This window comes from Mus musculus, chromosome 6, assembly GCF_000001635.26.
Source record: "Mus musculus strain C57BL/6J chromosome 6, GRCm38.p6 C57BL/6J".
NCBI classification, from domain to species: domain Eukaryota; kingdom Metazoa; phylum Chordata; class Mammalia; order Rodentia; family Muridae; genus Mus; species Mus musculus.
This window is the reverse complement of record NC_000072.6, coordinates 124,864,399-124,889,515: the sequence shown is the minus strand read 5'-3', so window position 1 is coordinate 124,889,515 and position 25,117 is coordinate 124,864,399. Positions and strand designations below refer to the sequence as shown.

At 47.7% G+C, this 25,117-nt stretch overlaps 1 protein-coding gene across 3 annotated transcripts; it reads left to right on the top strand.

Annotated features, from left to right (window-relative positions):
• Positions 1-1,268: 1,268 nt before the first annotated feature.
• Positions 1,269-24,823, top strand: Cd4 (CD4 antigen). Of its 3 annotated transcripts, none has more exons than XM_006505462.2 (10): positions 1,270-1,436; positions 9,823-9,913; positions 10,042-10,209; positions 16,386-16,547; positions 16,836-17,072; positions 18,936-19,271; positions 21,651-21,851; positions 22,389-22,507; positions 22,763-22,912; positions 23,241-24,820. In XM_006505462.2, exons 2-9 carry the CDS (start codon positions 9,862-9,864, stop codon positions 22,886-22,888), a joined length of 1,401 nt encoding a protein of 466 aa, XP_006505525.1. In that variant the 5' UTR covers positions 1,270-1,436; positions 9,823-9,861; the 3' UTR covers positions 22,889-22,912; positions 23,241-24,820. The 3 variants fall into 3 exon arrangements, with proteins under 3 accessions (XP_006505524.1, XP_006505525.1, NP_038516.1); NM_013488.3 differs by having other exon boundaries at positions 1,316-1,436; positions 22,845-22,912; positions 23,241-24,823; XM_006505461.4 differs by lacking the exon at positions 23,241-24,820 and having other exon boundaries at positions 1,269-1,436; positions 22,389-22,831.
• The last annotated feature ends 294 nt before the right edge of the window (positions 24,824-25,117 follow it).

Here is a 25,117-nt window from a genome sequence, read left to right as displayed (position 1 = left end):
ACACAATGACCAAGGCAACTCTCATGAAGGAAACCATTTAATCGGGGACTTGCTTGCAGTTTCAGAGGGAGTCTATTATCTTCATGGTGCTGGACCAGTAGCTAAGAGCTACATCCTGATCTGTGGGGGGGGGGTGTGGGGGGGGAGAACAGAGAGAGAGGGAAGGAGGGAGGGAAGAACAGAGAGAGAGAGAGAGAGAGGAAGGAGACTGGGCTTGGCATGGACTTTTAAAACCTCAAAGCCTTCCCCCAGTGATATACTTCCTCCAATAAGGCCACACTTCTTAGTCCTTATAATCCTTTCAAATAGTACTACTCTCTGGTGACTTAGCATTCAAATACATGAACCTATTAGGGCCATTCTTAGTCAAACCACCACAGTCTGCAGAGCTTAGGTGAGATCTGGGCTAGAGGAGAATATGGGGAATGTTAGCAACAGACTGCTCCCTAGTCTCCAGTCATTCCTGTCTTCTCAGATGTTCGTATTGCAGTCCAGGCCTCTCTGCCACAGCGAGTCAGATATACAGTCTGCTGATCACAGGCTGCACATTGCACAGATGCTCTCAGGGGTGTGTAATGAGAAGCCCTCAGAGGGATCACCACAGCTGCTCTCAAATTGTCACTAAAGGAAGTGTAGCGTGTTTGCTTACCTGTCCAAAACAGTGGCCCTACTCTTCCTGTAAGATGGGCACACAGTCTGAATGGCTTCTTTCTGCCTTCCCCATAGAGGAGACACACAAGGTTCTCATCATGCATGCTTTTTTGCACCTTGGCCATGTGCTACCCACTCAATCTCCAGCAATGGAGTAAGGGAAAGCCAAACCACTATGTCTTTAGCTGCCACAGAGCCGTGTTGACTCTTGCTGTTTCCCTATGGGCTCTTTGTCATCTCTAGAACAGCCGACTTAGTGGATCTGTTGGGCAACGTAATCTAAATTTTCCATTGATTAAATTGCTAACTTTTTTTTTTAAAACATGGCATTACTGCATAGGCAGCCTAGTCTGGCCTTGAGCTTGTGATTTTTCTGCCTAAATCACCCAGTGCTGGGGTTACAGTTACATGCCCGTGCCCGTGCCCGTGCCTGTAAGCCTTGCCTCACGTTGACCTAACCAGGCTGTTTCAGCTTTTTACGGCACCAAACAATAGTGACATTCCAGACTCCAGCTTGATTCTGCTCAGGCATTTTCAGTGACTTTGGCATTTTTAATTTTTCAACTTCCCCAACAACTGGGGGTGGGAGGGAGGGACTCCTGAGGGCTGGCTTACGTCCGCCGTGCAGAGGAGCCTCACGACCAGGCTTCCTGTCTTTTCATTTACGAACATCTGTGAAGGCAAAGCAAGACTCTCTTCTTCACTAGGTACCTGTTTGCAAAGTCTCGAGCCCTCATATACACACACCTGTGCAAGAAGCAGAGTGAAGGAAGGACTGGCCAGAGGTAAGAGGGACGTGTTCAACTTTGTTCTTTCAAGGAGCTGGAAGGGGCAGCTAATGTGCCGGAATGTTCTGGATGCAGTTCTCTGTTCTCAGTTGTGGCCTGGGGTTCTCCTGTATTCCTCTTAGAACGGGTCATGAACAGTGATCTCCCACTGGAATCATGAGCTTCGAAAGGCTCAGCAGTAAGCCCTTCTCATCTTTGCCTGCCCATGGCCCCAAGTATAGTTTAGTGCTCAGAGCAGTAGGTGCCCCCTTGAACCACCCCAGGAAGAATGCAAAGTCAGAGGGGTAGAAAGGCAGCTGGGACATGGTGGGGTGTGGGGGCAATAGTGGGGAGTGGAAAGCTGGGGAGAGAGAAAATACAGAAATAATTTAGCAGAGGACTGAAGATTAGAAAGAGGAAACTTTGAGAATGGAAGAGACACTAAAACAAAACAACAACAACAAAAAGAAACAGAAAACACAAGAAAAACAGAGTGGACGATATGCAATTAAAAAAAAAAAACTTTCTTAAAAGTCTTCACCAAGGATCATGCAATCAAGAACACTGCAGGCCACATGGTCCATTTTGGGCTCGCTCAATTTCATTTGTGTTGACGTGAGCTGTTAAACTCTTGTTTTCTTCTGTGAAGTTTTAGGGTTTTGGCTTGTTGTGTTTTGTTTCTGAGGTTTCACTGTGTTGCCTGGGCTGGTCTCAATATCCTGGGCCCAGATGATATTATTGCTTCAGCTTCCCCAGTAGCTGGGACCAAGGCACATGCCACTCTGTCTGGGCTGATATTTAGGGTTTTTGAAATGTTCTAAGGGGACTCTGTTTTAGTTACCCTGGGTTAGGAGTTGAGGAGGGGATTTTATCAGAAAATGTTAAAACTGGCCCCTTATCTATGAATTGCTGTAAAGGGACACTTTTTTTTTTAAAAGTAGACATGTTAGAATAATTAATTCTAAGAGAATTAGTCTTGGCTACAGACCCCAGAGGGCTTGGTACAAAGCGGTCATAAGTCAGGACTCTATTTCTCAAGATGGGGTGAGCTTCCCTGTCTCCACACCCTCAGACCTTTCTCCTTCCCCAGAGCCACATGGTCTTGAAGTTATGTTGTGCCCCTGAGTGTCCTTCAGTTCATAGACTTGTTCCCAGACAGTGGTCTCCTGAGGTTCATTCTGACCCTTCAAAATAGAAAGGTTCCGTTGAGGTAATTCAAAAACTCTTCTGAGTGGAATAGCGGAATATCCTGGTCTCGTAGGGAACTCTTTTTGGAAGCAAGGCTGGGAGAACCCGATGAGGGAGGCCAGTGCTATTTAGTGTTCTGACCATTTCCGATGCTATCTTAGATTCTCTAGGTTAATACAAAATGGCCGCCCTGAACCACTAAAGAAAGATCCTCCGAGGAGCCAGATACCTAGAACCAGTTTTCCCTTTCAATCCGAGGCCCTCACAGAAGAGGCCTGCCTCTATGTACAGAGTCTTCCCCACGGTCAACCAGTTCTAGGAAGAGGCTCCAAGTGGCCTTCGGTCTCACTCTTGACCGCAGTGGTTGGCACATTTTAGACACTTAATAAACATTTGTTGGGTTAAATACCTTGGATGGAGATGGGAAAGGGGATGACGGAAGGGAGGATGTAGATGTGTCTGTAGGGTGTGAATGTTCAGTGCTGCTTACAGCATTGTTTAGACCTTTCTTTCTGAGTCAAGAGAAGCAGGGGTTACAGAGCTCCCACCCACTGCCACCCACCCGCTGCGTGTAGGCACCCGAGGCAAAGGAGAGGGTGGCAGAGGTTGCAGCCACTGAACCACAAGGGTCGCTTAGAGGGTCACATCTCTAGGAAGTTTATACGAAGCTAGGCAACAGAGGAAGGGTGTGTGGCGGGGGGCACATCCCACAACTGGGCTAGAGTGGGCTGACTGGGGGGCCATGAGGAGAAGATGAAAACGCATTCGGGACCACAGGCTGTCACTGTGGTGGGGCTGCTGTGCTGGAACTGTGCCCTCCTCTCCCATCTCTGGGGGCCATGTGAGGGTGGCAGGAACCCCAAGTACCTTAAAAGGTGTGTGGTGTGTACTGTCACTTGATAACATCCCTTGTGTGGTCCCTCTCTTTGTTCTTTTGGTGTTGAGTTCTCTGCATGTATCTTGCCTTCTAGAGTCTCTTCATTCCTATGCCTCTCCTTCTGACATGTTCTTGTCATGTGTTGATGGATCCTGTGAAGGGTGGTTGTTGCTTACTGACTTTTCTTTGTCCCTTTCTCTTTCGCTCCTGTCTTCCCTTGAGGCTTCTGTGGTTGGTTTGTTGTTGTTGTTGTTTGTTTGTTTGTTTGTTTTTTTCCAGAAAACATGTCCCCTCTCCCTCAACTCTGCAGCCAATTCCTCTCACATCCACCCTTCCGGTCCAGCCTATACTCCACAGCTTCCTGTCAGATCAAAGCTCCTGGAAGACCTACCAGAAGCCAGGCTACTTGTTTACAGGGTAGAAGGAACCAGAGATCTTGGTGGCATCTGAGGAGAGGAAAGGGGAGAAAGAGGAGATAGGGGGCACTCCAAGGGGAAGAGAACACTAAAGGCTGCAGCTCAGAGGAAGACATCCAAGGAGCTGAAGGCCAAAGCACAAGCATGGAAAAATAGATTGAGAAATGCAGACATGAGCAGAGACGGGGGAGGGGGACATTGCAGCCAGTCAGCTCTTGCATCCTTTCCCAGGGGTGACGTACACAGGATGCTGCGCTTACTCTTTATGAGATATAGCGCCTCTGGGGAGGCTGAGGATGTGGGAATCAAAGGCCAGGTCTCTGGGGTAGCAGCGGAAACCTGAAGCACCAATGCAGGCTGTGGCTGGAAACCCACAGCCTCCTCCACTGAGCCAATTCCCAGCGTGCGTTGGTGTGGGGCCAGGAGCTGGAGACAGACTCCAAGGTTGTACAGTGAGGGAGAGAAAGTGCCTACCCTCTGGGGAAGAGCCAGGAATGCCCTCGTTCCTCCAGCATCTTTATCAGAGCTACGTGAATTTAGATCCCAAGGAGGAAGAGCCCAATAGAGACTTGGTTTCTCTGTTAACTTCTACTCACCAGGGACTGACACACCCGCTCATCAAGGTTTTCCATCTAGGGTAGGGACAGCAGGAAACCTTCTTGGGCCTAGGCTGCTCCTTCAACTCTTATCACCCCACACCCTTCCCTTAAATGCTTTGCAGGCCCTGGCCCAAGTCAACTGTGCCAACTTGTAATCTCCTCTGTGACTATAATGACTAGTCTCAGGCCTGCCTTCCCCAGAAACCTCTCTTTTGGCTATTTCTCTTTCTAGTTCTCTGTTTAAACAAAATTTATTCTATATATCTATCTATCTGTCTATCTATCTATCTATCTATCTATCTATCTATCTATCTATCTATCTATCATCTACTTATCATCTGTCTAGCCATTTGAAGCATCTTTGTGTTTTAGGTCCTGTTAGATTCTCCTTTCAGCCAGTGGAGGATCTGGACAGAGCTATTTCTTAGCTTCCCCTAAGCCATGTTGTTAGAACGAATCCCCCACACCTCCTCTGAGTGCTACGTCTCCGTCAAGAATTATGTATGTGGGATCCAGATGGCCCAGTGGATAAAACTGCAAGTGTCATGACCATGACCTGACTTCAAGGGATTGTGTAGAAAGGGAGTTATCACAGTGTGAGGGACAGGGCTAAGGACACTAACCCGTATGTTGAGGGGCACAGACGCTAGCAACAACAGTGAAGTGTTTAAAAAGGCAAAAATCATGTTTCTAGAAGTCAGGAAGAGCCTAACTTGTGGACAAGGACCAACAGGCAGCAGTTGTAATGGGGCAGGGCAGAGGGAGAGCGGACACGCAGCTTTTGGCATCAAACACACCCAGAGTGTGGATAGAGAGTAGGGAAATACTCTAGTCTCTGGCTAGGATACTCCCCTCTCTTTTTGACATTTCTCATTGGCAGCCCCAAGTGGTCACTGGAGAGCCAGGAAGCCTAAAGGACACAGTTAGTAGCAGCCAGCTCCTTTGGTGGAATTTTGGGGACATGGTGGGGTGACTTGGCTCTATCCAGGCCAGGGCTGGGTGTGAGTATACACTTAGTGACTGGCCTTCCTTCTCAGGTTCCCTCCTTCTCCCTCGCCCTTCTTTCCTTGAAGCTACATTTTTGTAATACTGAGGATAAGACCCAGGGCATGCAAAGCAGACCCTGTACCCCTGAGCTATGTCCTCGGCCTTCAGTGACCCATTTAAGGAACAGAATCCAGGTACTGCGTATAGGAAGATGCACCAATGAGGTATTTGCCTCTGTTCATCCTATTTGGCTTAAATTAAACAGGGATATTATCCACTTCCACTGGTGCCAGCCTCGTGGTGGCTTAAGGCAGCTTGAGACTGTCATCTCTGTCCTTGTAGAGTTCACGCTAGCGGGGAAGGGATTATGTGAATCACTCTCGGTTAAGGTGGCAGAGGCGACATGGCCAAGAGAGCATCAAGAGAGAACTGATTGAGTTCAGAAAGGGCAGATTGCTACAGAGCAACACAGCAGGGGTTATTCAAGGGGACAGAAAAATCAGGCTTGGGATAAAGAATAATAATTAACTCTTCGTGAATATCTTGCCTCACCAGCTCTGGACCAGATTCCCTGTTGAGACTCACCCTTAATAGTCACTTCCCTGAGCCCCACTTAGAGCCTGGGCCGCTGGGTTGCATTGCCTTCGTGCATGTGCGCATGCCCGTGTGTGTGTGTGTGTGTGTGTGTGTGTGTGTGTGTGTGTATGTGTGTGTGTGTATGCGTGTGTAAATAACAGTGATTTCACTCATCACCAGAACCAATCTCAACTCTTCTAGCTTGCCTGTTAGGATTTATTGCCAGCCCCCAAATATGTTCCTATATATAGCCCCCTGTGCTGTGTTAGTTCTTAGCACTTCTAGCACACCCCGAAGGACTGAGAACGGTCCTCTGAGGATGGCCTTGAACTCCCGATTTCCTGCCTCTTTCTACCTTCTGTGCAGGGATTATCAGTATACACCACCACAGCTCGGACCACTCCATGGCCGGTGCTCCTGAACCCATGGCCTCACACACACTAGGCAGATACTTACTAACCGAGCCACAGTCCCAAATGCTGCTTTTAATTTTTTTGGAAATTTTATATTAAAGCATTCCCATCCTTGCCACAGACGCAGAGTGGTGGATATAGCACTTGTCTAGTGTGTATGGCCCTGAGTTCCATCTCAACAGAAAGTTTTATCAAAAATGAATATACCCGGCTGGTGACACCTTACCTTATCTGGTAAAGGTGTCTGCTGCCAAGCCAAACCATCCCATTAGATCCCTAAGCCCCAAAATGGTGGAAGGAGAGAACTGACTCCCACAAGTTGTCTTCCAACCTCCACGAAAGTGTAACATTTGATAACCAAATACACAAATAATTAGATTTATAGATAAGTAAATGAATAAGTAAATAAGATGAAAAAAATTAATGAATAACAAGCTCTGCACTCGCCACTTCAGTAAGAGACGTGTTTTGCTTTCAGTTTGATGTTTTTCTCTTTCTTTCTTGAACATTTTATTTTTAGACAATTTTGTATATCTGTAAATACATTCTGACTATTCAGCTCCCACCATCTTCTCTTTCTCCCGAGTTGTCAACCCTCCCCTTCCCTGCAAACCTTGCTTCCCCTTTTATGTCTTTTTTGGTTTTGTTCTTTCATGACCCATCCAGTTTAACTAGGGCAGCCCCAGTGCATGGGTACAGAGCGATTCAGGGCATGGGTACAGAGCGATCCAGGGCACGGGCAAGACACCAGTGGCTACGCCGCTGAATACCATGACTGTTCTTCTTCTAGCCACTGCCCGCTGTCTGCTGCCCACTGCCCGCTGCCCATAGTTGCTCGGGGAGAGGCGGGGCTGTGGCCTCCTGAGCTCCTGCCCATCCATGACTGGGCGCGGGGTCAGTGGTTTAAGGTTGGCAGGGGCCACAGCTTTCATTTGCCTTGCTTTTGGCCAGCAAGCAAGAGATGCATCAACACAAAAACAAAGAGCCAGGGGTCCAGTTCAGTGATAGAACGCTTGCCCGGCAGGCACACACGGGGGTTGTGTCTCTGGCACCATGAAATGAATAGACAAGCCAACTACGCAGCCTTGGTGCAAGGTCCACCCGTAAACCTAACATAGTAACTATTTGAAAATTACAGTTATCAGGGTTAGGAGTGTGGTTCAGTAGTAGAAGAACACATATCTGATGCATGGGAATTTCTAGGTTATAGGCCCACTACTGGGGGAAAACAAACAAAAAAATTACAATATCAGTAAAGGTGATATGATTTATAGGTGAAATAAAGCTATCTGGAAATGGTTTACTACAGTTTCTGAACTTGGACCTAAATGTGTGTGTGTATACATATAATTTTTATTTACATAAAATGTTGTCAGTCTATGCTTATACTTTACTTTTTGTTTATTTATTTATGTGTATGGATGTTTTGTCTCCATGTGGGTCTGTGTGTCACATGCATACCCTGGGACTAAGTTCCATACAGGCCACCAGTAAGTGCTAAGTATTGAACCCAGATCCCCGGGAAGAGCAGCCAGTGCTCTTAAGGGCTGAGCCGTTGTTTCAGCCCCTGTTTCTACGTCTAACCAGAACAGACATCTCAAGTAACAAGAGATGTTTCTCTATATGGAGTCTAATGGTTTCTTTTATGAACTACTTGTCCAAAGCTTCAAATAATTAACAAAACAACAAAACCCTTTCATAATATTGTCTCTTACAACTAGATTTGAGTGTATGTGAGTATGTATGTTTGAGATAGCATATTTGTGTGTGAGTACATATGTCCAGTTAGCATGTTTGTGTGTGTGTCCATGCCAGCTTTTTGGGTGTGTGTTTGTATCCATGCCAACTTGCTCCAGAGATCATTTGCATAGTAAACACTTTATCTTCTGACCATCTCTCCAGTTCAAAATTAGGTATTTCTTAAGCAAAGGCAGCAGTCTCTCTCTCTCTCTTTGCTTTTTGTTTTATGTTTTTTGTTTGGGTTGGTTTTGGTTTTTAGAGACAGGGTTTCTCTGCATAGCCCTAGCTGTTGTAGAACTTATGTAGAATAGGCTGACCTTGAGCATAGAGATCTACCTGGTTTTGCCTTCTGAGTGCTGGGATTAAAGATGTATGCCACCCAAGAAGACAGGAGTAGGTGGGAGAGCACCCTCATAGAGGCAGTAGGAGGAGATGGAGTAGGGGGTTTCTGAAGGGGAGACCTGGAAAGGGGAAAACATTTGAAACATAAACAATGAGAATAGCCAATAAAAAATAAAAAGAAACAGTATATGTATTTATAAAGAACACATTAGTGTGTATATATATACATGTATAAGCATGTTAAATTTGTGTGTGTTTGTAAATCTACACATATATGTTCCATGAATATAATACTCTGCTGATAAACATTTAATGGTTGCCTCTCTAAAGCAAAACAAACAAAACACCCGATGGTCAATATTTGGCAACTTCCATGGTGTGAAGATTCCTGCTGAGGCTGCTTTACCAGGACCCCTCCTGGTGACATCACTCACTGTAGAGCTGGGGAGAAAACTGCATAATCAATTCTTGCCAATCACTGTGGAATGCTGCCAGTGCAGTGACAGATAACATACCTCCCCCAAAAGATGTGTGCCACCACCACCTGGCTATAATTTTATTAAAAGGCAAGTGGGTCCTTCTCCCCATACTTGAGATAGGGTCTTGTATAACCCAGGTTAGCCTTGAGCTTACTATATAGCTGAGGCTGGCCTTGAACTGGGTGTTTGCCTGCATGTATGTACGCGTACCATGTGATTGGAGCCTGCTGAGGTCAGAAGAGGACACTGGATCCACAGTAATGGAATTACAGACATACCCATGTAGGATCTCGGAATCGAACCTGGGACCTCCACAGGAGGAACAAGTGCTCACAACCCTTTAGTTTTATTTTTGAGATAGGGTTTCACAGTACAGTCCTTGCTGGCTTTGGACTCATGGTCCTCCTGCCTTGGCCTCCTAGCTACTAAGAGTGTACACATATGCCTCTGTGCCAGGGTCGGAGACAATAACGGTGCACGTGAGGACCTAAAACCGTAGTTTGTCTTTGACACCCAGGAATATACTTATTTCTGGGTCTCTGTCATGCACTGCTGCTATTGCTCAGGATGTTTAAATTGCTCTTCAGCTACTGACATCACAGTCTTAGTTTGGCAGGACCTTTGGGGTGCATTACTGCAGGGTGCCCACTTTTGTGTATGCAGATAATGTTCTCTGGGTTGGTTATCAAGGTCCTGAGGAAGAGAAAGAGTTCTTGTGTGCCCCAGGCCCAAGGAATACCTGAAGACTGATGATTTCTATCTTCCTCCGCCCCTGACATTTTTGTAGGCTCAGATTCCCAACCAACAAGAGCTCAAGGAGACCACCATGTGCCGAGCCATCTCTCTTAGGCGCTTGCTGCTGCTGCTGCTGCAGCTGTGTAAGTTTTCTGACTTGGGGACCAGTGGCAGATGGGGCAAGGAGGAGGGGCAAAGGGGAAACCCGCAAAGGATGGGACATAGGGAGACAGCTGTTAACATCTGAAACATGACCTTCTTTTCTGTGCAGCACAACTCCTAGCTGTCACTCAAGGGAAGACGCTGGTGCTGGGGAAGGAAGGGGAATCAGCAGAACTGCCCTGCGAGAGTTCCCAGAAGAAGATCACAGTCTTCACCTGGAAGTTCTCTGACCAGAGGAAGATTCTGGGGCAGCATGGCAAAGGTGTATTAATTAGAGGTAGGATTCCCTGTCCCCCCACCCCCCACCCCCCAACCCAGGGAGGGAAACAGTGAGTTGAATGAACCTTATTCCTAGAAGCCCAAAGTCCCATGATGGCTAGGCGCCACACAATCTCAGTGGCCCTCTTTTCTGAGACTCCCTTTTTCTAACTGCTGATGACACTTGGATCTAGAATCTTAATTTTATTCTTTTAATATTTATGACTTTAATGGACATTGTCAAACTTAATGTATAAAATATATGATCTCAAGAGTATTAATACTACAGTAATACTACAAGAGATGATAGGATACATTGTTTACACCTGTGAAGAGCAACAGCTAGTGATGTAGAGTGCTTGACTAGAACATGTAAGGGCCCTGGCCTGATTCCCCAACAACAAAAAAATCAATCAATCAAACAAACAAACAACAAAGCCAAGTGGTGGTAGTGCACATTTTTAATCCCAGCACTCAAGAGGCAGAGGCAGACAGATCTCTGTGAGTCTGAGACCAACTTATTCTATAGAGTGAGTTCTGTGACAGCCAGAGCTACATAGAGAAACCCTGTCTTGAAAAACAAGCAAAAACAAACAAACAAGCAAAAAACCTACACACACACACACACACCTCAGTGCATGTCCTATGATCCTAGCATTAAGAGGCTAAGGCAGGAAGCTGATAAGTTCTGACACCAAGACTGTCTCAAAATTACATTTACTTACTCTTAAAAATGAACACATTCTAAGATGCTGTATAAAGCAGATAGATTTGGCAACACCATGTGCACTGTCTGTGAATGGCTGACGTTTGAGAAACACTGGGCTGGAGAGATGGCTCAAGGGTTAAGAACACTGACTGCTTTTCCAGAGGTCCTAAGTTCAACTCCCAGCAACCACATGGTGGCTCACAACCATCTGTAATGGGATCCGATGCCCTCTTCTGGTATGTCTGAAGACAGCTACAATGTTCTTATATATAATAAATAAGTAAATCTAAAAAAAAAAAAAGAAAAAGAAATGAAACAAAACGCAGCCCTGGTCCAGCCTCTGGTCTTCCCAGAGAAGCATCTGAGGCCCAGCTCCAAGATTTCATGCCTACTTTTTAATCACCATCATCGTAATTAGTGTTTGTATGTGTTTGTATATGCAGCAGTGTGAGAGTTACTGGATGTGTGTTGAGGTCAGAGGACAACTTTAGGGACTGAATGCGGGTAGTCAGGCTCCCATGGAAGCACTCTTACTTGCTGGGCCACCACACCAGCCCTGAAGTCATTCCATGATTGTGGCTGTTGCTTTTGAGACAGGGTCTCTCTTTGTGGCCCTGGTTGTCCTAGAACTTGCTACTTAGAGCAGGCTATCCTTGAACTCACACACGTCTGCCTGCCTCTGCCTCCCAAATGATTAAAGCCACACCCAGCTAAGATTATGACTTCAAACTTAAAGTTTTACAAATTCAAGGCTGCTAAACTTTTTATTTACACATTCACTTTATTTACAAGTCACGGGGTCTCTTGTAGCAGCCTGGCTTCAAGTTCAACGATGTAGTTGAAGATGACCTTGACTTCTAAGCCTTCTGTTTCTGATACCTTCCAAGCACAGGCCTTACAGACGTGTATGAATGAGCACACTGTGTAGCCCATGCTGCCATATGTGCTGTTGAGGTCCTTGTTCAGCATGCTATGAAAGGTCCACCAACTGAGCTACATCTGCAGCTTTGTTTACTTATTTTATTTTATTTTATTTTTTCTGAGACAGGGTTTCTCTGTGTAGCCCTGGCTGTCCTAGAACTCACTTTGTAGACCAGGCTGGCCTCGAACTCAGAAATCCGCCTGCCTCTGGCTCCCGAGTGCTGGGATGAAAGGCGTGCACCACCACGCCCGGCTGACAATGTTCTTTTAACTGTGATTTATTTTCCTTACCTGTGAGATTAAAAACTTTCTAAATATTTCTAATCTTTTGTGTTAATGCTTTTGTTCTGTAGGAATGGTTCCTTTCTAACTTCCTGGTTGTTTGTTTGTGTGTGTGTGTGCACATGCAAGTGTGCTCATCTGTGTGTCTGAGTGGAGACTAAAGGTCAATGTTTGATGTCTTCCTATAATGCTCTCTGCTTATTTATTTATTTATTTATTTATTTATTTATTTATTTATATTTTATGTGCTTTGGTGTTTTGTCAGGTCCCCTGGAAGTAGAGTCACAAACAGGTGTGAGCTGCAGTGTGGGTGCTGGAAATTGAACTCAAGTCCTCTGGAAGAGCAGCCAGGGCTCTTAATCGCTAAGCCATCTCTCCAGTCCCACCTTTGCTTTGTTTTTGAGGCAGGGTTTCTCACTGAACCTGATGCTCAATGTTTCAGTGAGATGCTCTACTGAATAGCTCCAGGATCTGCCTGTCTCCATCTCTCATGGAGCGGGACATGTGGGCTTTACATCTTCCCAGTTGGCTTTCCGTGGCTGTAGGGAATTCCAACTCAGGTCCTCTTGGTTTCGAAGCAGGCTCTTTATCTATTGAGCCACCTCCCTCCCCTCACTTCCTGATGTTTAACAATGGCAGAGGCACCCTCTTGTTGTCTTGACTTGTGGACCTCAAACCCTTTCCTCTCCTCCAGGCTCCCACCTCTCACCACTCCCCAGCTGCAATCGCCCCTTTCTTTGACTGATTTTTGGTTTGGTCCTCTCTGGGGCACGCCTGTCTGTCTCAGGCACCACAGTGAGCAACCTGGCTATTCTTTCTTGTCTTTCTTCTTGGGTCTCTCTCTCTCTGATGCTGAGGTGCAGACTGGCACATGTCATCCCCTGTGAATGACCAAGCCTAGGAGCACCCACTGGACTTTCTGCTTTCTTTGCACCACGTCCTCACAGCACCCCAGCTGAAAAGCTCCACGTCCTGATGTCTCTTGACAGCTTGCCTTGAGCTACTTTCTTGTGTCATCTCCCCTTCCTGAACCTCCTTCCCCCGCATCCATTTTTCTGTTCTTAAACCTTTTTTCTTCTTCTTGTGGCTGGGGAGCTGGTCAGTGTGTGAGAGTTCTTACAGCCTGAAGACATGAGTTGGAGACTTCATCACTCATGTGGAAATCTGGAATAGTGTGACCCATCTGCAACCCCCGTGTTGTTCAGGGCAGAGCCGGGAAGATCACAGTTTGCTCACCACCATACCAACTCCAAAGAAATAAGGTGGAGAGTGACATAGCAGAATATCTGATGCCCTCCATTAGGCACCTACACACTCATGTGCACACATAACACACACACACACACTTGAAAACTTTTTTTCTTCCCACGTTAGAAACTGAAAAGAGGCAAGCGCTCTACTGTGAACCACACCCCAGCCAGCCTATATTTTCCTTCTTAAAAATAACTTTATTTATTATTGGGCTGGAGGGGCAGCTGAGTGGATAAGAGCACGTTCTCCTGCAGGGGACCTGGGTTTGGTTCCCAGCACTCATTGAGAGAGGCTCCCAACCATCTGTAAGACCTGTGCTAGGGGAAATGATACCTCCTTTGGTTAACATGGGAACCGGGCACATATACATACGTGTTGTCAAAACACTCATACATGCAAAAGAAATCTTTTAAAAACGTATTATTTATGCTAGGTGGTGGTGGTGCACGCCTTTAATCAGAGCAGTCAGGCAGAGGCAGGTAAACTTTTGAGTTGGAGGCCAGCCTGGTCTACAGAGTGAGTTCCAGGACAGCCAGGGCTGCACAGAGAAACCCTGTCTGGAAAAACTGAAAAAAGAAAAAAAAAAAGAAAAAAAAAAGACTTATTATTATCCCTCCAGTGAGTGAGTGTGTTCAGAGGACAGCTTTTGAACTCAGCTCTCTGCTTCTGCCTTTGTGCAGGTTACACTGAAGTCGCACCCCACCCCACCCCACCCCATCATACTCACTTTTGGTGGTGGTGGGATAGAGGCTGAACCCAAGACCTCATGTCTACTAGTCAAGTTCTCTACCACTGAGCTACATTCTTCAGCCAGGCTTTTAAGACTTAGTCCAACACTGCTCTCCTCCAGCAATTTGTCTCAGATTTGCCCATTCTCTTAGATACCCTATACTCTTTTGAATCGAGTTTTCAGATTACAGGGCATCATAGACAATCGCATCATGATTTTCTTCATCAGGAAGGCAAGCAGGAGGGCTTATTTTAGGAGAGAGGCGATACGCATTACTTTGAACAGGTTACTCTGGTGTGGTGGAGGTTGTTGAAACACAGCTAACTATTCCTTGGGCTACAGGAAACACAAGCCTAGAGGCGAGCAGAAGGCTGGGCTGGGAATCTCATCTGCAGTGAATGATGGAGCTATTTAGGGGAAGTCAGAATGGATGTAGAAACAGGGAAGCAGAGCAGAAGATAGTTAGGGCAACACCAGACAATAGTCTGAGGTCAAGACCAGCAAAGGGAACTAAGGTGTGAAGGGGAGAAAGAAAGGGTGAAAGGGGGTGAGACCGGTCAGCAGGTAAGGGCACGTCCCACCAAGTCTGGTGGCCTGGATTCGATCCATTTGATCCCTGAGCCCCACACAGTGGAAGGAGAGAAACACACACACACACACACACACACACACACACACACACAGAGGCGGGGTGGGCAGGGAGAGGATGGAGGGAGGGGGAGGGGAAAGGGTGGAGGGAGAAGGAGAGGGAGAGAATCTGAGTAAGCTACTCCTCCAAGTCTGGTCAGTTGTGAGAAGAACGGAGAAATGGATTATGGAGCTGCCACTGCACACAGGGAGCTGAAAGAGGAATTTCCTCTTGTAATCAGTTTGACAGGAACTGAAACCACCTCAGAGATCGGTCCCAGGGAATGGGGAGACTTTTTAGCCTCTGGGCATGACTGTGAGGGCTTCTCTTGATCAGGTTCTGGTGGAGGAACCAGCCCACTGTGGGAACAGGAAAAAAAAAATCCAAACACCAAAAATCAGAAAACAAAAACAAAAAACAAGACCCCAGCTGAGTGCAAGAATCAGTTCACCATACTCTGCCTCCTGCTGGTGCATAGGATAAGATCAGCTGCTTTAACTCCTGTTGTCTTGGGTTGAGCCATGATGGACTGGACCCTGGAACCTCGAAATTCCCTCTCTTAGGTTGCCTTTGTCAGGGTGTTTTATCATAGCAATAGGAAAAGAACATAAGACAGAGACCAGACCAGGAGGTATGGAGACGGTGTAGTTCCGACATACAGCCTCCTTAATAAGTGTGAGCCCTTGGGATCAGTCTCTAGCATGAATGAGGAGGATGGGAGGAGAAAGGAGGGAAGGAAAAAACAGAGCCCGAATTCATGCTGAAGGAGCTTTCCAGAGACAGCATTGCAGAGTGTACATACGGGACTCAAACTTTAAGCTCCACCTCTTACAGATGTCAAAAGTGTATAGGTAGAAAAGGGATGTGGCAGGGGCGGGGGGAGGGAGCCCTGAGTTTAAGGCCAGCCTGGTCTACAAAGCCAGTTCCATGACAGCCAGCACAACATAGAGAAACCCTGTCTGGAAAAACAAAACAAACAAGCAAACAACAACAACACAAAAATAGAAAACAAAACAAAAAAAGTCATTATGGGGTAGAGGTTGTCAGGGGACAATTTGTGGGAGTTTGTTTCTACAAAGGTCCTGGGAATTGAGCTAAGGTCACCAGGTTGAAAGTGTTTACTCACTGAGGTGTCAGGTAAGTTTTGTAGCCCAAACTGGCCTTGAACTCTCAAATCTTCTTTCTTCAACCTCCTGAGGCCTGACTGAGATTAGAGGTATACACCACCACACAAGATTGAAGTATTATTTACTTTACCATCCTCTGGGGAAGGCATTTAGTTCTGAATGGTCATTAATAGTTCTAATTCATGGGACAAATTACTAAGATGTATGAATTCGAGCCATTGTCTCAACCCTGAGTGATAGCGTCCATATCTGCCAAACAGTCTGTATTCTCAGGAATTATTGTGAAGATCATGGTAGATGGTATGTACAGTGTTCAGTTTGTAAGAGTGGTTGCTCCCCAAATCAGCAGAGTATCTTATGGTATTTTTGAGCTAGTGGGATACTGTTCCCACCATGTAAATAGACATTGGTGGGCCTTCTCATCAGTTCAGAGTCCTTCATGAGGGTGAATTAAAGACTGCCAACTCAGACCAGCAGAGTTGTGGGCACTCTTTTCAGCAGAGGTGCCAGGGCACCTCAACTTCTTTTGTATGGCTTCGATTTGCAGGAGGTTCGCCTTCGCAGTTTGATCGTTTTGATTCCAAAAAAGGGGCATGGGAGAAAGGATCGTTTCCTCTCATCATCAATAAACTTAAGATGGAAGACTCTCAGACTTATATCTGTGAGCTGGAGAACAGGAAAGAGGAGGTGGAGTTGTGGGTGTTCAAAGGTGAGTCGGGCAGTCTTGGGGTATAGACATCTCCTCCTCTTCCCTTCCATGCTCACACCAAAACCAGGTCCTGAACTGATGATATTTCAGACCACAAGTGGGTCAGAGTGTTCCTCTTGGTTAATGGGGGATGCGGTGGGAGGGGACCCCTACCTTATGCTGGGCATGGCCAGCTGGGAGTTGGGAGGGGAGGCACTGTTGAAAGACAATGATGGAGAGACACTGTTGTTCTTTCTCCCTCCATCCTTGGGGATGGTGTGTGATGCAGGTACTCTGCTTCCTCTACAGTGACCTTCAGTCCGGGTACCAGCCTGTTGCAAGGGCAGAGCCTGACCCTGACCTTGGATAGCAACTCTAAGGTCTCTAACCCCTTGACAGAGTGCAAACACAAAAAGGGTAAAGTTGTCAGTGGTTCCAAAGTTCTCTCCATGTCCAACCTAAGGGTTCAGGACAGCGACTTCTGGAACTGCACCGTGACCCTGGACCAGAAAAAGAACTGGTTCGGCATGACACTCTCAGTGCTGGGTAAGAGGCTACACACCCTTCAGCTTCCTTCCTGCTCAGGAATTCCTGGGCCTCACTCTGCTCTTCTGTTGGTTCCTGGCTCTCCTGGAGGGAGTGACGGGATGGCTCTTGATCCTTCTCTAGCTGAGGTCTATGCTGAGGGCCCTTCCCCCTTAGGGAGTGCAGTCCAGCAACCAAGGGAGTATACAAGAGGGAAGTGTGGGAAGTAGGAGGTGAGAGTAAGGGACACCTATTGTCCTGGTCTCTGACCTTCACTCCTACTAGTGGACAAGTCCGTAGAATCAGGAATACTACAGTCACAAACGAGTCACATAGGCACCTGCATTGCATCTCTGTATCCCGAGCTAGGCCCCATGGGAAGACTGGGGGCCCTGATACAGGTCCTGTGTGTAGTATTGATTTAAGTCCCAGTTCTGCCCCAGCCATGAACATCTGTTTCATTATTTTTAATTTTGAAGAGATTCCTCTCTCCAAACCCTCTCATGTACCTTCACCAACTCTCTTTCAAATTCATAGCATCTTTTTGTTTGTTTAGAACACACACACACACACACACACACACCCACTTGCTTAGTCTGTATAATGTTGCTTGTACGTACACATTTTTTACAACGCTGATCTTTTGTTATTAGATAGCCAATTAGTGTGCTTTTCCTGGGGAAGACTTTTTTTTTTTGGTCTGAGGTTGAGGCCTCCTGAGTTTTCCCCCTGGCTCAGGTCATGTTTAGGAAGCCATGTTGGTCATGAGAGCTTGTAGGTGTAGTTTCTGACATTCGTCAGAGACAGTCTCACAGCAAACTCTCTGTTCTTCTGGCCCTTATAATCTTCCCACTGGTCTTCTGAAACTATTCCTGAGCCTTGGGTGCAGGAGTTGTGTTCTAGGTGTATTAGGTGGGATTGGGCTCCACACCTCTGCCCTTAAAAGTCTCCATCTGTTACAAAGAGAAGATTCCTGGTTGAGGGGCGAGGACTACACTTATCTGTGGGTGTAAGGACAAATGGTTAGAATGTTGTTAGGGATTGTGCTGGTTTGCTAAAGAGGTGGTTGTAGGTTGTAGTGATTTGGATAAAAATGTCCCCTCATAAGCTCATGTGTTTGAATGCTTGGTCACGGGGAGAGGCACGATTTGAGAAGGATGGGAAGGATTAGGAGGTGTGGCCTTTGAAGTGGGTGTGCCATTCAGAGTGAACTTTGAGGTTCCAAAAGCCTACAGCAGGCCCAGTCTATCTGACTCTGTCTGCTTCTGAGCTTTTGGACTGGATGTAGCTCTCAGCTCGAGCTCCAGCACTGCCTGTGTGCCACCAGGCTTCCCTCCACAACGAGAATGGACTAATTCTCTGAAACTGTAAGCTGGCCCCAGTTAATTGCTTTCTTTTATAAGAGTTGCCTTGGTCATGGTCTCTTCACAGCAACAGAAGAGTGACTACGACACAGGATGTCCTCCAGTACCCATGGCTTCAGCAGCCCTGGGGAGTTGCTTTGCTTCCCATACCAGGAATGATTTTGCTTCCTGACGAGTGATAACGACATACTCTTGTCCTGTGGCCTCTGCATTCATAAGATGGAGAGGATGCTAACTGCGGCAGCCGAGGCAACTTTCTAGTACCATAGAGAAAATTACAGTATATAGCATGTAGACTAGTGCCTGGCACACAGCAAGCTTTATTTTAGTATTGGTTCTTATTTTGTGAAGGATGATAAGCAAACATCAAATAGCTGCTGGCCTCCAGGGGTCCCAGGAGAGAGAAATGACCACCCTGCTTGGTAGATGGTCCTGTGCCACACGCTTGCCCCGACACACGCTCCCTCATCTTTCTCTTCACCTGTACCCAGAGTTATTTCTTCTTATCTCACACCTCCAGGTTTTCAGAGCACAGCTATCACGGCCTATAAGAGTGAGGGAGAGTCAGCGGAGTTCTCCTTCCCACTCAACTTTGCAGAGGAAAACGGGTGGGGAGAGCTGATGTGGAAGGCAGAGAAGGATTCTTTCTTCCAGCCCTGGATCTCCTTCTCCATAAAGAACAAAGAGGTGTCCGTACAAAAGTCCACCAAAGACCTCAAGCTCCAGCTGAAGGAAACGCTCCCACTCACCCTCAAGATACCCCAGGTCTCGCTTCAGTTTGCTGGTTCTGGCAACCTGACTCTGACTCTGGACAAAGGGACACTGCATCAGGAAGTGAACCTGGTGGTGATGAAAGGTAAAGGGGTGGGCTGAGAAGGGCAAGTGGGGAGGCAGGGGTTAAAGGTGAAAGGGGTGGTCTAGGCCTCTCCATGGCTGGTCAGGTCCCAAAAAGGGGATGCTTTGACCCTGGTTGTCTGGCTAAATAATGAGGGACTCTCTGGATCTTGAAACAGTTTTGTGGGTTTTTTGTTTATTTGTTTGTTTGTTTGTGCATGCTATGTACAAACTCTATTGCTGAGCAGCACCCAGTCCTGAGCTGGCTCTGAATTGAGGGTGAAATTCACACATTCTCCCCCAACATCTATAATCTGGGACTAGCTCCGCTGAGACTAACACACAGGATTTAGTTCTTCCTCAGCCTGACCCTCTGTGACCCTGGCTAAGCCCCTTCTACATTGTGGACCTTCTTGCTCCTTTTTTAGAATAACTTATTTGTTTATTCACTTTATATCCCAATATCAGTCTCTCTCTCCTTCCAGTCTCTCTCCTCCCCTCAGTCCCCCTCCCCTTCACCTCTGTGAAGGGTGAGCCCCCCCCCCCTGGCCACCCCACCACACAAACATGTCAGTCACTACAGGACTAAGTATCTTCTTCCACTGAGGCCAGACAAGACCTCCCAGTTAGGGGAATGACATCCACAGGCAGGCAACAAATTCAGGGACAGCCCCTGCTCCAGTTGTTAGGGGACCCACATGAAGACCAAGCTACACATCTGCTATGTATGTATGGGGGTAGTGGGGCTAGGTCCAGTTCATGTTTGGTCTTTGGTTGGTGGTTTAGTGTCTGGGAGCCGCCAAGAGTCCAGGTTAGTTGAGTCTGTTAGTCTGCCTGTGGAGTCTCTATCTTTTTCAGGTCCTGCAATCCTTCCCCTAACTCCTCCATAAGACTCCATCTAATGTTTTACTGTGGGTCTCTGCATCTGTTTCCATTGGCTGCCGAGTGGAGCCTCTCAGAGGACAGTTATGCTAGGCTCCTGTCTGCAAGCGTAGCAGAGTATTAATAGTGTCAGGGATTGGTTCTTGCCCGTGGGATGGGTCTCAATTTGGTCCAGACACTGGTTGGCTATACCCTCTGTCTCTGTTCTTTGTCCCTGCACACCTTGTAGGTAGGACACATTTTAGGTCGAGAGTTTTGTGAATGGTTTGTTGTTTTTATCCCTTCCCTGGGAGTCCTGCCTGGCCACAAGTCTAGTTCAGTATCCATATGCGCCACGGCTAGAGGTTTCAGCTAGAGTCACTCCCATATTCCCCCTGTCCTAGTTTTTGGCATGTTCTAGAAATACCCCTGCCTCCACCATCACTGATCTCTGTTCTCTCTCTCCTGTCACTTTTTTTAAAAAGATTTCTTTGTTTATTTTTATGTATATGTGTGCACTGTAGCTGTACAGATGGTTGTGAGCCATCATGTGGTTGCTGGGAATTGAACTCAGGACCTCTGCTTGCTCCAGCCCTGGCCCTGCTCGTTCCAGCCCAAAGATTTATTTATTGTTATATGTAAGTACACTGTAGCTGTCTTCAGACACACCAGAATAGGGAGTCAGATCTCATTGCGGATGGTTGTGAGCCACCATGTGGTTGCTAGGATTTGAACTCAGGACCTTCGAAACAGCAGTCAGTGCTCTTAACCACTGAGCCATCTCACCAGCCCTAAATTTCTTTATTTTACACAATTTATCTTTATTTTATGTCTGTGTGCAGGTGTCAGAAGCCCTGAAACTAGAGTTACATACAGGTGTGAGCCGCCATGGGGGTACTGGGAATTGAACCTGAATCTGGTGGAAGAGCGAGCGACCAATGCTCTTAACCACTGAGCCATCTCTCCAGCCCCTTAAGATTTTATATTTATTTATTTATTTATTTATTTATTTATTTATTTATGTGTGTGTGTGTGTGAATGTATGCCACGCATGTGTATGACAGAAGAGGCCAGAGAGAGTATCAGACCCCTTGCAGCTAGAGTCACAGGTGGTGTGCTGCGATGTGGGACCTCTGGAAGAACAGTAAACACTCATAAGCTCTGAGCCATCTCTCCAGTCCCGTCATCTTTTGAAGACGGAATGAAATCTTTGCACACAGTAGTGGTTGTAACATCAACCTTGACGATGAGCTATCTGTACCCTTAACTCGTCATCATTTCACCTCCACAGATCACAGTGACTAACCTTTCCTACTTAGCCCATGCCTGGCCCTATTCAAACACTTGAGGCATTCAGACATCTCACTACGGTCAGCGGTGCAAACAGTTAAGCAGATTGTCCAGGGACACCCTGTTTCTGTGCAATCACCACTGCTGCCAGAGTAGCGATCGAGCCAGGAGAGACGGAAATTCGGTTCCACGCTTACAGCTTGAACCCCGAGCAGCAGGATCCAGCTCTCTGCCTCTCCTTCCTCTGCAGTGGCTCAGCTCAACAATACTTTGACCTGTGAGGTGATGGGACCTACCTCTCCCAAGATGAGACTGACCCTGAAGCAGGAGAACCAGGAGGCCAGGGTCTCTGAGGAGCAGAAAGTAGTTCAAGTGGTGGCCCCTGAGACAGGGCTGTGGCAGTGTCTACTGAGTGAAGGTGATAAGGTCAAGATGGACTCCAGGATCCAGGGTAAGGATCCAGTTTCTAAGGCCTCACCCTAAGCCTCGGACTCTTCACCTGTGGAAAGCCCCAGGGACAAGCTATGCCGACCTAGAGTCTCAGTTCCCTAGCTCCTCACGGAGGCATTTTGTACAGAGGTTGGAGATAGAAGTGAGGAGAGAGAGGGGTCCTGGGCTCTAGGTTCCCACTTGTATCCTCCAGTTACTTCCCACTTCCACACAGCTTAGGAGTGAGGTCTTCCTGGCTAAGAGCTACCCATCTCCTTGTCTTCCCCCTAAACCTAAACAAACACACAGGGCCTAGTGCCAGGCACCTGCTTCTAGTTGTCTGGAGAGCTCTCTAAGAAAAAACAAAACAGAACAAACGATCCCTTCCCTGGTCTGTACCCCCAAGAACCCTTTGCACTCAGCCTTGTTCTCTGACCTGGGGCCAAAGTTAAGACTGTCCCTAGATAGAGGCACTGAGTATCTTTCTCTTTCTTCACAATATCTGGGCTGGACCCAAGGCTTCCGGCCACCAGAGCTATCTCCCCTTCCCTTCTCCCAGTTTTATCCAGAGGGGTGAACCAGACAGTGTTCCTGGCTTGCGTGCTGGGTGGCTCCTTCGGCTTTCTGGGTTTCCTTGGGCTCTGCATCCTCTGCTGTGTCAGGTGCCGGCACCAACAGGTGAGTGAACACCCCATAATTGCCCACTGGATCCTCAAAGCACCTCACAATTGCCCACTGGACCCTCAAGCACTGTATCCTCAGCCGAGTACCTTGCAACCGGCTTCTGGTTTAGCTTTCTCTGCCTAGCCCCTGAAGTCCCTCACTGTAGACCAGACCCTGCCTCTGAGCCCATCTGAAGGGAGACACAAGGAGGAACAGATGTCACTGACAGGACGGGGGCTTAAGCCACAGTAAATGCTTCTCCTCTGCCAGCTTCCCCCCCTCCCCCCTCCAAGGGGCACCTCCCTCCTGGAGGACTGGGACCCTCACGACTACTCTCCTTGTCCCTGGGCAGCGCCAGGCAGCACGAATGTCTCAGATCAAGAGGCTCCTCAGTGAGAAGAAGACCTGCCAGTGCCCCCAGTAAGGATCTGGGCTGAGGGGTAGGCGGGGGGGGGGGGGGGGGAGAGAAGGGGAGACAGGGAAGAAAAGGGTAAGGGAGACAAGACAAGACAAGTTAAGAAGGATGAGTGGGGTGGAGTAAGGAGAGGGGTAGAAGGGAAGAATGGAGAGAGTGAGGAAGGGAACTTAGGAAAGGGTTGGCAGAGGGAGGTGAAGGGGCAGTGGGCCTCTGGGTCTGCACAGACACAGCAGCGGTGCCCTGAGGTACCAATGTGCAGCAGGAGAGAAGTGGGTAGCACATGGAGGGGCCGGGAGACGGGATATGCTCCCCTGTCCTTCTCTCTTCCAGCCGGATGCAGAAGAGCCATAATCTCATCTGAGGCCTAGGCCCCACCTGCAGCCCACCACCTGCGTCCTGTCTCATCGCCCGAGGCCTGGGGACCAGATGAATGTAGCAGACACGCTGCCTCCGGCCTTCTGCTCTCCTCTTCCACAACCGGCCACGGTTTCCCTCCCTCTGTTCCCAAGCCTGTCTGTCTGCAGAGCTTGCCCTCTGCGTTTCAGACACTCAAGCACACCCCATCAGCTTATTTATTCTTCGCTGCTGCCTTTCTGCCAGAGCCTCGGCCCTTCTCGGACTAAGGTCCTGGAACCTTTTTCCAGCTGTCTGCTTGGATCAAAGGGCAGTGTATAGCACCTGGCACGGATGGTGGGACTGGTGTCTGGAAATACACAGCACAGTTTACGAGAGGGCTCTGGGACCAAGCTGAGTGGGGCAGGGAGGGCCGGGAGGTTGTGCATGTCACACATGAAGCATGTCAGGGGCAAATGAAGACTGAGAGGCTGCGGGAGTCAGCCTCAGCTTCCCATGATGCCTGCTTCTCTTTTGAATTTGCAAGACCAGACTCACATTCTAACCAGTGCACCAACACACATCCAAGCCACACACCTGTCCATATATCCAAACAGCATATCTTAATTCATAAGCCACTTTAATGTCCCAGGCATTCGACCCTTACAAAAACCTTACAAGTGGATGAGCGGTAAAAAGCCTCATGAACTGAGTGGAAGGAGAGGATTAACTCTTGAAAGTTGTCCCCTATGTATGTACCATGACCCTCATGTGTACACAACACACACACACACACACACACATACACACACGAACACACGCATGTTGCACACATGCATGCACGCTGAAATCCTACAAGCTGACAGTGATGACTAAGATGGCAGAGATAACCAGTCATCCCTAGTGAAATGGAACTTGGTTGAATGACTACCCAAGGTTACCCAGCTAACAAGTGCTGATGTCAGGGCCAACCCAGGGCTCCTGATCCCTAGAGCCAAGCCACTACATGGAACACAGGGATGAATACCACACAGATCTCTGGAGCTAGTTCCAGGCCCTCGGTATACACACACACACACACACACACACACACTGGAGCGCAGCCCCTGGCAGAGATCTTGAGAGGATGGAGGAGCCATTCTGGTTTCAAATCCCTCCTTGATCACTGCTGTTCTCACCCCCCCCTCCTTCCCCCAAAACCCTAGTTCTCTTAGAGTGAGGCTGGGAGAGATGCACAGAGACCTGCCGCAGTGTGTGCAGAGCCTGGGAAGTGGACCATGCTGGGGTCCTTTATGGAGAGAGCATTGTGGCAGGTGGCTGTGCCTTCCATCCAGGAGGTCAGGGGTCTAAGGGCTCTCCCTGAGAGTCTTGATCTGTTTCTCATAGATCCACAGCCTCCTCTGCCTCTGTCGTTTGCCTGCTTCAGCACTTCCTTCCCCTTTTTTCCTCTTTTCTTCCCAGCTGGCCTCTTCTAGAAACATCCCTTCCCCACTTCTCTTCATTATTCACTTCTTATTTTTGCCCACTCCCCACTCCTGCTTCCTGAGCTGACAGAAAAATAAAGGCTATAAATAAAATGCACTGTGTGTGTGTGTGTGTGTGAGAGAGAGAGAGAGAGAGAGAGAGAGAGAGAGACAGAGAGACAGAGATGGAGAGAGACAGAGACTACACTTCTCTGGGGGACCCAGGAATCTTTGGGGCTTTAGTTACCAGACCTGACCCAGGGAGAAGATGAAGTTGCCCAGAGAAGGGAAAATTCCCTGGAGGCTGATTGCCCACCTGCACATCCTAAAAGCATTGTGTGTGACTCTGTAATTCACAGAGAGACTACACGGTGATGTATGGGAGAAGAAAGAGACTATGAGAAACCGTGT